This window comes from Macaca mulatta, chromosome 10, assembly GCF_049350105.2.
Source record: "Macaca mulatta isolate MMU2019108-1 chromosome 10, T2T-MMU8v2.0, whole genome shotgun sequence".
Lineage (NCBI taxonomy): Eukaryota > Metazoa > Chordata > Mammalia > Primates > Cercopithecidae > Macaca > Macaca mulatta.
This window is the reverse complement of record NC_133415.1, coordinates 21,847,382-21,859,732: the sequence shown is the minus strand read 5'-3', so window position 1 is coordinate 21,859,732 and position 12,351 is coordinate 21,847,382. Positions and strand designations below refer to the sequence as shown.

General features: G+C 54.9%; 1 protein-coding gene across 27 annotated transcripts in view; it reads left to right on the top strand.

The window, feature by feature from the left end:
- NF2 (NF2, moesin-ezrin-radixin like (MERLIN) tumor suppressor) overlaps positions 1 to 5,754 on the top strand; it is a 100,798-nt gene extending 95,044 nt beyond the window's left edge. For 19 of the 27 annotated variants that reach the window (XM_077948793.1, XM_077948790.1, XM_077948791.1 and 16 more), the window contains one exon: positions 1,918 to 5,754. In XM_077948793.1, the coding sequence (XP_077804919.1) occupies positions 1,918 to 1,975 (58 nt within the window). In that variant the 3' untranslated portion in view covers positions 1,976 to 5,754. 27 annotated transcript variants of the gene reach the window in all.
- The last annotated feature ends 6,597 nt before the right edge of the window (positions 5,755 to 12,351 follow it).

Below are 12,351 nucleotides of genomic sequence, written 5' to 3'. Positions count from 1 at the left end.
CCTTTTTTCCCCAGTGACCATTCTGATTCCCATTATCACAGGGCACATAACTCCTGGCCCTTCTCCTCCCGATTACATTTAGGGAGAAGCCCATCCTGACACAGCTCCCTTCTAGAGGGAGTTCCATTTAGGCAAAAAAGGGCTCTCCATTCCCATCAGAACCAGGCTTTACAAAGGACTCTGAAATTGGTTCTGCTGAAGAAAGCAGCTGAGCTGCCTCCCCACATTCCGCTTGTTAGTCGGGAACTTCAAGGCCAAAAGATTTGGCAGGATTTAAAGAGTCGCTCTCAAGCTGTCTCATTCTGAGCACACTAGTGCTGTCTTCTGATGGTGAAGTGGTCGGTTTGGAATTTCCCTCCCTTGCCCTTTATGGAGCCGCCGATAGTACTGAGGACTCTTCACATGCAGACTCGAGGGGTCGAGAGAATGGGCCAGACCATCTTGCCTGCCCCATGGCAACCTCCAGAGAAAGGAGGCTCAGAGAGGTCAAGGGTGTCCACAGTGAGCTGGTGATGGCAGAGAGTGAGCTCTCAGACCTTCTCAGCCCCGTGTGGAGCTCTTGCCTCTCCTGCGCACCTCAGTTTAGTTTTCGTCATAGCCCATGTCCTGGTCTCTCTTTTTTTTTTTTTTTTTTTTTTTTTTGAGACGGAGTCTCGCTTTGTCACCCAGGCTGGAGTGCAGTGGCCCGATCTCGGCTCACTGCAAGCTCCGCCTCCCGGGTTTACGCCATTCTCCTGCCTCAGCCTCCGAGTAGCTGGGACTACAGGCGCCTGCCACCACGCCCGGCTAGTTTTTTGTATTTTTTTTTTTTAGTAGAGACGGGGTTTCACCATGTTAGCCAGGATGGTCTCGATCTCCTGACTTTGTGATCCACCCGCCTCGGCCTCCCAAAGTACTGGGATTACAGGCTTGAGCCACCGCGCCCGGCCTATGTCCTGGTCTCTTAACAAACATTGTTTGAACTCCTGATCGGCACACAGCACTAAGCCAGATATTTGGGGGATATGAAGATGAATGGTACGGACTCCCTGCCCTCCACCCCTGCACTCTTGTGGGAAGTCCCGGAGCTGGAAATGGAACACAGTCACATCCAAGGCATTGATTTCAGGAGTCAGCAGAGAGCAGGGAATAGGGAGAGTGCTGGCTCCAGATGCTTCTGTCCAGGGAGATGCTGGGAAGTGGCCCAGAGTCAGGGGCTTAGGAGATTGCAAACTTCACCATGCCAAGAGCTCAGTCCCTGATCCACCCCATCCCCTTCCACATCTCCCTGACTGTCCTTTACATTTGCTGGGCAGAATGCCGCCCACATGCACCATCCCTCCCTGCCTACACCAGCCACAGTGAGAAAGGCGTTGCCTCCAGCTCGTGGAGAGAAACCCCTTCTCAGCTGCCAGGTCATGCGTAAGTTTGCTTCGGGACCACCTGGGAAACCAGAAGTAGAATGGGTAAACTCTTCCTCATCTGCCACAGGCCTGCCTTGCCCGAGGCCACGTCACCTTACCGCAATCATGTTGCCAGGGCACGAGGACTAAGATGCTCACCCTGCCAAGCCCCGCAGACAGCACACCACAGAGGTGGCTCAGGGACCTTGGTAGATGGGAATGTGAGAATCTATTAAAATAGCCAGGGATCTCTGGTCCTCTGTCAAGAGGCAATGCTGACGGCTTTTTCCTGATGGTGTGCCTCTGCCCACCAGCCTTCCCTTTGCACGTCCTTATTTGTCACCTCCTAATTTGAATTATTGGGCAAATCTGGCCGCTTATTTGGGACTGACCACCAACTTCTTGAGCATCTATTTGAACAGGCCTCCCTTTCGCTCCCAACCACCTTTGAGGTGAGTCCAAGTGGCAGGACAGGACCCTGTGTGACAGAGCAGAGGTCTCGGGCCCTCTCAAATTCTTCTCTGCTTTCTTACAGCTCACCTTGCAGAGCACCAAGTCTCGAGTGGCCTTCTTTGAAGAGCTCTAGCAGGTGACCCAGCCACCCCAGGACCTGCCACTTCTCCTGCTCCTGGGACCGCGGGATGGACCAGATACCAAGAGAGCCATCCATAGGGAGCTGGCTGGGGGTTTCCGTGGGAGCTCCAGAACTTTCCCCAGCTGAGTGAAGAGCCCAGCCCCTCTTATGTGCAATTGCCTTGAACTACGACCCTGTAGAGATTTCTCTCATGGGATTCTAGTTCTCTGACCTGAGTCTTTGTTTTAAGAAGTATTTGTCTTCCTTTGTCTAATGTGGGATTCCTGACTCCCTTCGTCCACGGCACCCTGGTGTGTGTGTGTCTTGCACTCCAGAGCTGACCTCCACTGCCCAGCCTGGGAAGTCATTGTGGGGAGTGAGATACTGAAGCCCTGAGAGGCCAGTGCCAGCATCCCCACCCTGCCCAGGGTTCCGGAACATTCATTCCCCCACGGGTGAGGAACTGTCATGCAGCGAAGCAGCCCAGCCCAGCGGATCCCAGGCCCAGCATGCCTGCCGGCTTCTCATCTTTAGGGAGCCCGCCCAGAGCTCGTGATGAGCAAGGGCTGGGTCCCCGCCAGGCACCCCAAGGCGGCGCTCTGGCTGGCAGCTGGTGGGGAATAGGCAGGGCAGCTGTGGCTAGGCAGAGACTTTAGGCAGAAGCTGTGATGCAGGCTGACTGCCAGCCGAGGGGCTGGGTAGTGCCGTGCAGGAACTGATGGTACAGGGCACTCTCTGTCCCCCTCCGGCCACACTAGACCAGGGTCCGAGAGGCAGGCAGGAGCCACTCACATCTTCCCCATTGCCCAAAGCCCATAGACACCCCTGCCTGTGTGGGGCTCGGGCACTCCCTGGTCATACTGTAGTCAGCACCCGTAACCCGCCTATGACCAGGGATCCATAAGCCCTGTGGCTCTGCAGGTGCTGCTTCTCGCTGACCCAGACTCCGAGCTCCACCGGCCCAGTCTGCACGGCCCCTCTGCTTTACCTTCCCTCCTGGCCACGTGCCAGTGGCCACAGGCCACTTCCCAACCCACTGTTGTACCCAGGCCTCACTTTGTTGTTGCCCTTGTCCCTCTTCGGACCCTGAATTTTCTATTCCCTGGGGGCCAGCAAGGGCCATTTGTGCCCCTCCCAGCACAGGCCTGATGCAGGTGTCCACCCACAGGTGGCACTCACCTAGGCTGTCACAGGACCCACCTCCATGCCAGGCAGCAGAGGGCCACAGAACCACCCCACGGCTCACTCCCTGGGCTGGGGCCACCTTCTTGCCCTTTCTTTCTTTCTTTTTTTCTGAGATGGAGTCTCGCTCTATCACCCAGGTTGGAGTGTGGTGGCGTAATCTCGGCTCACTGCAACCTCCACCTCCTGAGTTCAAGCAATTCTCCTGCCTCAGCCTCCCAAGTAGCTGGGACTACAGGCATGCACCACCACACTTGGCTAATGTTTTGTATTGTTAGTAGAGACGGGGTTTTGCCATGTTAGCTAGGCTGGTCTCAAAACTCAAACCTGGGCTTACAGGTGTGAGCCACCACACCCTGCCCCTTCTTGCCCTTTCATTTCTCCATGACTGATGTTGCTGTGGCCATCCAGGGCCCTTGAGATCCTTCCAGTTTGGCTGTTATGCAAAGCAGGTGATTTGTCTTAATCAGATAAAAGATGCTTAGTAACTGGAGGCTATGGGGGCCTTGAGATTTTTGGAGAGCAGAGGTGGTCTCTGGCAATTCCGTCTGGTTTTGAGAAACTGAGCGGCTCACAGAGATCCTGTCTTCTTCCCACTATCAGGCTGACCTAACGGGGTCGGGCTGCTCAGCACCTGCTTGGGCCACCTTGCCCCAAGGAAACCAGCCCTGGGTGCCGCACAGCCACTTAGGGTCTGCAGGGTGGGACTGCAGACCTAGAGCGCAAGTGTGGATGCTGTGGCCCTGTGGCTTCTCCTAGTCTGGCCCAGCTAGGAACAGAAGCTTCAGGCGTTTGTAAAGTGAGGTCTGGCTCTGTCTCCTCAGTTTTTTGTTTTTTTTTTTTCCGTTTCTGTTTGTTTTTTGAGATGGAGTCTTTCTCTGTCGCCCAGGCTGGAGTGCAGTGGCGCAGTCTCAGCTCACTGCAACCTCCGTCTCCCAGGTACAAGAGATTCTCCTGCCTCAGCCTCACGAGTAGCTGGCATTACAGGCGTGTGCCACCACACCTGTCTAATTTTTGTATTTTTAGTAGAGACGGGTTTTCGCCATGTTAGCCAGACTGGTCTGGAATTCCTGACCTCAGGTGATCCGCCCGCCCCGGCTTCCCAAAGTTCTGAGATTATAGGCGTGAGCCACCATGCCTGGCCTCTTCTCAGTCTTCAAGCCCATCCCTGGATTTCCACCGGGAGTTACTTTCCTCCTGACCTGTAAATTTGTTCTTTAACAATGGCTACAGGCGGGAGCATATGGTGGTTTATAAAAACACTGTTGGGCTTTGTTTCCTTCTTTAACTGCCGTGTGTACTTCTGAAGTCTGAGAAGTGCCAAGCCATGCGGCCTCAAGGGAGCTGGCTGGTGTTTGAGCTGTGGCAGAAGCACCTGGGGCTCCAGGGAGCAGGCTGGGGACTGTAGGACCTTGCTCAGCCAGGAGCACTTCCCCCTCCTTGAGGCAGGAATCCGAGGTGCCTCCCCACAGATGGAGAAGGTGGAGAGGAGGATGGGCCTCAGGAGCGTCCCAAGCCCCAGCAGCAGGAGAAAGAATGAAAGAGATGCCTTGTTTTCAGAGACTGGTTCCTGTGGCTGGGATGACTGCATCTTTTTTTTTTTTTTGAGACAGAGTTTTTGCTCTTGTTGCCCTGGCTGGAGTGCAATGGCACGATCTTAGCTCACCACAACCTCCACCTCCCAGATTCAAGTGATTCTCCTGCCTCAGCCTCTCGAGTAGCTGGGATTACAGGTACGCACCTCCACGTCTGGCTAATTTTGTATTTTTCGTAGAGATGGGATTTCTCCATGTTGGTCAGGCTGGTCTCAAACTCCCAACCTCAGGTGATCCGCCCGCCTCGGCCTCCCAAAGTGCTAGGATTACAGGCTTGAGCCACCGCACTCGGCCAGACTGTGTCCTTTTTAAGCAAATGTTTTAGGGCCTGGGAGCTTGTCAAGTAAGGAAGTCTCAAGCCCACAGAGCAGCGTCCTGGCCACGGTGATTTCATTATGAGCGCTTCTGCCTAGGCAGAAGCCCCACGGCACCGGGATCATTCATGAGGTCACTGCCCAGCTCATGATGTCCATGAAGCTGCCCTGTTGGCTGGTAGCCGTGTACAGCTGTGCGGCACAGACGGCTTCGTTCATCCTGATCGAGGCCCCACCTCAGCCACAGCAGTCCCCCCGACCTGTGTTGTCCACCCTGTTATTCATGTACCTGCCAGGCCCTGCTAGACAGCACCCTGTGGCATTACATAACACTTCATGAGTGGCTGTGTCTTGTAATTTTAGGGACAGGTTTCTCTCTTTCCCTCTCTTTTTTTTTTCAAGAGCCCAGAGACTGACAACCAGCTGCAGTGTCTAAGTGTTCCTCACTGACAGGGTGGGGCCTCGCCGCCCCTGGAGGGAGCAGCCTTGGCAGGGAGACAGCCTGGCCCAGTGACCCTGGGCCCAAGCCAGCCCCTCCAGGGCTTTCAGGGAAGCGCCATCCATTTGCAAAGATGTCAGACGTCACTTCTTCCTGTAGGGCCCCAGTCCTGCCTCCTGTCAGGGCCAGACCATGGAAGGCTATTTTCTATTCTGGGGAACTATTGTAATTTAAATGATTGTTTTAATAAAAATTCTAAGCTGGAAAATACTTGCCTTGGGCTTCCTCAGTTTGCCTGTTGCTCAGGCCATTGAGGCGTCAAGAATGTGGCTGGGTGGTGGGGCCGTCTTGTGGTTTTGTGGAGAAACGAGCCCGCTGCTGTCCCTGACTGCTTGGGCCTTCACCTCTGGCCCCTTGTCTTTGGTGGCAAAAGAATCACCTCCTTCCACAACACCCCTATTGACACCTTTGCTGGAGAACTCCCTCACTCTTCCTGGGGGCACTTGGGGTGGCGGCAAGGGCCCTGCATGGCGTCCCAGCACCTCCATTTCCTCTCTGTGGTCCCTGCCCATCTGTGATTTCAGACCAGAAAACTAGGGAGCTGGACTGGGTGATCCTTGCAGACATTTCTGCTTTCGGCATTCCGGGCTCTGGGGGTGCATGCAGAGCCCCTGGGGCCCAGGCGCTGTCTGCAGAGTAAATGAGGCACAGCCACTGTCAGGGCTATGCGACATTTGCACTTGAAGTTGGAAAGCACCACTGCAGAGCTTATGGTTTTGGTTTTGCTTCTGTTTTCTTAAGCAACAAAAGTCCTTTATTAAGACCAAAACTTCTATAGGATAACTGTCCCAAAGCACTGCAGCCCCAGTCGGAGATTCAGACAGCACAGTGTGGCTGCCAGGACTTCTAAGGGACCCACTCGACACACTTGTCAGGACATACTTCAGGTTTTCATTGTACAAGCCAGTGAGGAAAACAGCCTATTGGAATACACGAGATCTTCCCAAAATGTTGCAGTTATGCATAACTGTGTTTTTTTTAGAAGGATGTTTGAAGTGAATAAACTAAAGAATATGAAAAAGTTTTTTATTTGTTTGTTTTGTTTGTTTTTTTTGAGACGGAGTCTCACTGCGTCACCCAGGCTGGAGTGTAGTGGCCTGATCTCAGGTCACTACAACCTCTGCCTCCCCAGTTCAAGTGATTCTCCTGCCTCAGCCTCCCAAGTAGCTGAGATTACAGGCGCCTGCCACCACGCCCAGCTAATTTTTTTGTATTTTTAGTAGAGACGGAGTTTTACCATGTTGGCCAGGCTAGTCTCAAACTCCTGACCTCAAGCAATCTGGCCGCCTCGGCCTCCCAAAGTGCTGGGATTACAGGCGTGAGCCACCATGCCCAGCAAGAATATGAAAAGTTTTAACAATTTGTTGTTAGCTTTGAATATATAGAATTGGTCAACCTGGGCCACATAGAGAGACCCCATGTCTACAAAAAATTTAAAAATTAGCCAGGTGTGGTAGCTGCACCTATAGGCCCAGCTTTTTGGGAGGCTGAGGTAGGAGGATCACTTGAACCTGGGAGCGTGAGGCTGTAGTGAGCCAAGATCATGCCACTGCACTCCAGCCTGGGTAACGTAGCGAGACTGTCTCAAAAAAAAAAAAAAAAGGGTAACTAATTAGACTTTTTTTTTTTTTTCTTGAGACGGCATCTCACTCTGTTGCCCAGGCTGGAGTGCAGTGGTGCGATCTCTGCTCACTGCAAGCTCCGCTTCCCGGCTTCACGCCATTCTCCTGCTTCAGCCTCCCGAGTAGCTGGGACTACAGGCACCCACCACCATGCCCGGCTAATTTTTTTGTATTTTTAGTAGAAACGAGGTTTCACTGTATTAGCCAGGATGGTCTCAATCTCCTGACCCTATGATCCACCCACCTCAGCCTCCCAAAGTGCTGGGATTACAGGCATGAGACACCATGCCCAGCCTAGACTTTTTATTAGATGAATAATATAAACTCATTTCTCAAATGTAGATTGTTATTTTTAGTAATTGGAAGCAGTTTGATTTCCTATGTAGTCTAAGCCAAAGAAAGCACTTTGAAAATATTGGTCATTTAAAGCCGTTCAGGCAATATTTTCACCTAACCTTTACATTAAAGACAACCCGACTCACCCCCCACCAAAATAGTAAATGTGACCTCACTGAGATCAGAGGTCCCCATTAAGTAGTTAGAATTAGTAACACCAGAGTTCCAATGACTGATTCTAATGGTATTTTGGTATCGAGATCAGTTGAATTCTTTGCTGTTTTTTCTAGTCTGTGGTGACCCTGCTGTAAATGCAAAGCGGGGGGCCAGACCTCAGTGCTTCACTGTGGCATTTGCTGCCAGTCCCATTGGAGCCCCAAGTGGCTCATTCTGGCCTCCCTGCTAGCACTTCATTCTTTGCCTTTGGTCTTCGTCTGAGTGGGGAGTACCCGGCAGCTGTTCCCCAGGGCTGCCTACCCCAGAAGCCTTCATGTGGCAGAGAGGATAAGGAGCCACCCACATATAATGAAGAGTTGGCAGCAAAACTCTGGGGGGAAAGGTATTGGCGAGAAGACTGCTGTGACTGTATCTAATCCAATTTCTTAGCCGTCTGGGGAAGAGAAAGTCAGGCACCCGCATGTTCTCCGTCTCCCTTTCAGACAGCCCAGGCAGCCTCATCTCCGGCAGAGAGAGGCCAAGGGCTCCTCTCCCCCTCCCCGGCCAGGCCGTGCGGGGCTCCCTGGCAGCCTGTCGTTACTGCATTACGGCAGGATCCTGCAGCCGCAGCCCAGCTCCGGTAGGGAGACCACAGCTTGCTCTTCCAGAGAGATGGCTCTGGACCTCTGCGCCGTGGCAGGAGCACCCGGGGAAAATTACAGGGGCCATTAATCTGCCCAGCAAGGACTTGAGCTGGGGCCATGTCCTCTCCTGGTTTCCACTTGATGGTCATTTCTCACCAAGGTGGTGGCCCCAGAATAGCACCTGGCATTTTGCCTCTGAGCTGAAATCAAGACTTCTCCTGAAGGGCTCCGCAGTCAGAGCAGCCAGAGGCACCTCGCATCTCCCATAAGCCACACTCGCCCAGGGCAGAGGTGGAGGGCACCTGGCTCTTCCTTCCCCACAAGGGCCAGACCTTCCACCCCCTGTGAAGACAGCTGACAGGCCTCTGGGTACCCGGGGAATGTTGTCAGGATAAGGTGAAGAACAGGAACAAAAAGTGCTCAGGTTTCTAAGAAAAGGGGTGTGGATCTGTCGCAGTGTTAACGTTACTTACAAGTAATAGACACAGCCGGCCTGAAGAAAGGTGAAATATCTACCACTAGCGGCAGGGGGAGCTGGACACAGCTGAGAGGCTAAGAGCCCCTCCCTGCCTCCGAACAGACAAACCTGGGTTCCTGCTCCGCCACTGACCAGCCATGTGAGCCTAGGTAAATTGCCCAGCCTATTGGGCACTGCAGTTTCTTCATCTGTAAAATGGGAATTTTATAGGGTTTTGTGGAGATTATGAATGCCCAGAAAGCTCTAAGCACCTTGCCTAGATGGGCATCACCACTCCATACTCTGTACACAGTGGCTTTTTTTCTGAATACTTCTTTTAGGGGCACAGGGCAGGAGGAAGCAGAGAAAAGAACCATAGTGCCTCAGGGGATGTCACAGCTCAGAGGGATCAGGCCCACTCACGGCTCCCCTGTGGCCTCCATCCCCTCCACCTGCACCCGAGCTTAATGAGCCTGCAGCTGCCCTGTTTGTCCGAGCCCATGTTTGCCCAGTGCCAGCTGCAAAGCCCGGGAAATGATAGATAACTCCGGGCTGGAGCTGCCTGCGAGGGATGCTCTTATTTTGTCCCATTAATACTCCTGCTCAGGTCAATAATTGACTGGAGGCTCAGGGTGGGAGAGAACCAGGTGGGTCACAGTGTGCACACGAGCTCTTCCCTGGGCCTGTGAGTACCTGGGCTGTGAAAAGCCGACTGCAGATGCCAGGGAGGCACGGTAGTGACCTGATTTTCTTTTATCAGGCATAGGGAAGAAGTCCCGTGGAGCCTTGCCCATTTCTAATATAAATAATGCCATTCCCCGTCTGCCTGCTCAGGGAGAAAGGGGCAGCCTTTGATCGAAGGAATTAAGTCGGTAAACAAAGCAAAGAAGGCTGCTGAGGTGCCCCAGGTAGGCACCTGCTGTGCCGTTCACCCTGAGAGAGAGAGAGGAGTTAAATTTGGACGAGTGGAGTGGACCGACAGGGACAGCCCAGCCTCAGGCTGGCCCTCCCCGGATCTCCCTGAAGTCTCCCTTTATCCCCAGCTGAGCCAGGCAGCGCCTCCCCAGGACCCCTGGCACATCCCTGCTGTGGCGAGCTGCGCATGGTGTCTCCACCCTCCCCAGCAGGGGCCCTGCTCGGGCCCTGGGGATTTTCAGCAGAGGATAATTCCCAGGGAATATATCTGAGAAAGTCAAGTGCTCTGGGATGAACAGCTTAGCCTGGAGCCCGGAGCTGGAGAGGAGCTCCACTCTGGGAGGATGGGGCCCTGTCTGTCCCAGCAGAGGGCAGCTTAAGGGTCCAGTCTGCACTTCAGGCCAGCTGGCTGTGGGCTCTGATCCCCTGCAGCTCTCCGCCTGTGGCTGTGTGGCCTTGAGTAAGTCCCTTCCACTGTCTGGGCTTCCATGCCTTAGCTATAGAAGGTCAGGTTTGGACCAGCAGAACTTGAGGCCCCCTTAGGTTCCAACTCCACAGACTGGTCCCCCGAGGTCCCCCAAGGCCCTGTCAAGCCAGCTTCACCTTCCAAGGAGCCAAAACAGGAGTGACTGGCCCAGGATCCCGCAGGAGTGGCTATGGCTACGGCCACGGCCAGGAGCCGGAGTGGAACCAGGTGCCTGGGAGGGACCCCAGCCTTGGGCCTGTGTTAGAGCTCCCACCACACCCCTCCTTTCTCTTGGCCCCACGATCCTCTGGCACAAATTCGGGAGGGGCCACCGTGCTGCCAGCCTCCCAGCTCAAGTGAAAGGCAGCAGGCGCCAGCACGGGGGTTGGCATGGCCACTCTGGGCTTTCCTCCTGAGCAACCAGGCCCAGCGCCTGTCAGCCCCGGGGGGTGGAGGGAGGCAGCAGGAGCCGCAGCGTCAGCCGGGCCTGCTGTGACAGTTGCTCTGCCCCGAAACCCATGGGACTTCCCTTCTTTGCCCATGCCTGCATCCTTCCCCCTCCTCACCCCCCAGCCTTCCGCTCCCAGCCCGCGTTCCTGAGTTCCTGAGGCTGAATCTATTAAGTCCTTCATATTAACCAGCAAAGGGGGAAACAGCCCTCTTTCATCTTAACTGGAGTGAATTTGCATTAACACCTGGGGAGTTCTGTTTGCCTTGAGAAGGCGCATTGCTATTCTGAGCCGCACATGCTGTGGGGTTAGTGCAGTATCCTATTCTTTTATTAATACGGCTTTCCTCTCCTCCCTCCTCTTTTCCCATGGAAGGGAGAGAGCGGCTGGGGATGCCAGGGCTCCCCCCATCACGTAGGAAGGGCCCCTGGAAATGCCAAGATGGGAGAGCAACTCCCAGCTGAGGCAGATTCTTCCCCTCAGAAGAATCTGGGCAGCTGGGCAGCTGGGCAGCTCCCAGCCCCAGTCCAGAGTCCCCACCCTGCTGTGTCCAGTGCATGCTGTGTGTAGGGTGGAGAACCCCACGAGGCAGGGCTCAGGGATACACCCCACCCTCAGGAGCTCCTCAGGGCAGGGAAGGTGTGGGGAGGGGCACACCAGGGGGCCAGGAGCTGTGGATACTCAACGATGACCCCCACTGGGCTCAGGGGCCCGGCGAGGTCTCTCCCCCAGCGTTACAGAGGGGCCTGACTTGGTGGCTGCTTCATGTCTGCCCCAAGCGTGCTGCTCCTGACCCTCCGGTGACAGGACTGGTATTAGCCACCCTCGGTCCTGTCCAGGCTGGATGCAATTTAGGATGCTCGAGAGTGCCTGGGAAATGCTGAGTCTAGGATGGGGTGGGTTGGGCAAACCTTGGTTTTCAGGACTCAGACCTAGAGATCAAAGTTCTAGAAGGAGAAAAGTTTAAGGCAGGGGAGGGAACAGTGAAGACTGAATGCCTCCCCAGGACCTCTCCCCTAGTGATGGGGCTGCCCCCGCCTCAAGTCTTTCAGGAGGCCCAGCTCCTACCCTGAGGCCAGACCTGGTGTGAATAAGAGCCCGGTCTCCCTTCCTGCAACTCCCCAGGAGGGACAGAGGAAAAGCAGCAGCTCCTGGAGCACCCTCCCCTCCCCTCCCACCTCCTGACCACCCCACCACCCTCCCCTCCTCTCCTGAGTACACCACCACCCTCCCCTCCCCTCCAGACCACCCCGCCACCCTCCCCTTCCCTCCTGACCACCCCACCACCCTCCCTTCACCTCCCACCTCCTGACCACACCGCCACCCTCCCCTCCCCTCACCCCCCCACCATCCCATGAGATGGCGAAGGGGAGAAAGGTGCAGGGCAGATGGGGGTGGGGAGCTGGAACAGAGAAGGGGTCCCATGAGGGCCGTGGATGAACTCGGGATGGGGGTGTCCGGGCCCCCCAGTGCTGCTCAGAGTTGAGGACTTGGCCTCTCAGCCTCACGTTCCCCTCCTGAACAATGGAGTGCATTCAGAATCCACAACAGGATTGCCGTGGGGTTGAATGAGATCACAGGGACCGGTTCTGAGCCAGTACTGGCTGCAGTGAGAGTTTATTAAACCAGGCCTGCCACTGTGTGGTTATGGCTGCTTACTCTTAGCTTGTCCTGAGCCAGTTATCAAAGGAGACAGCTCAGGGTTGGTAGGGCGGTGGGCCAGGAGGGGTCCTCACACGGCTGCGCCTTGACTCCTGGGC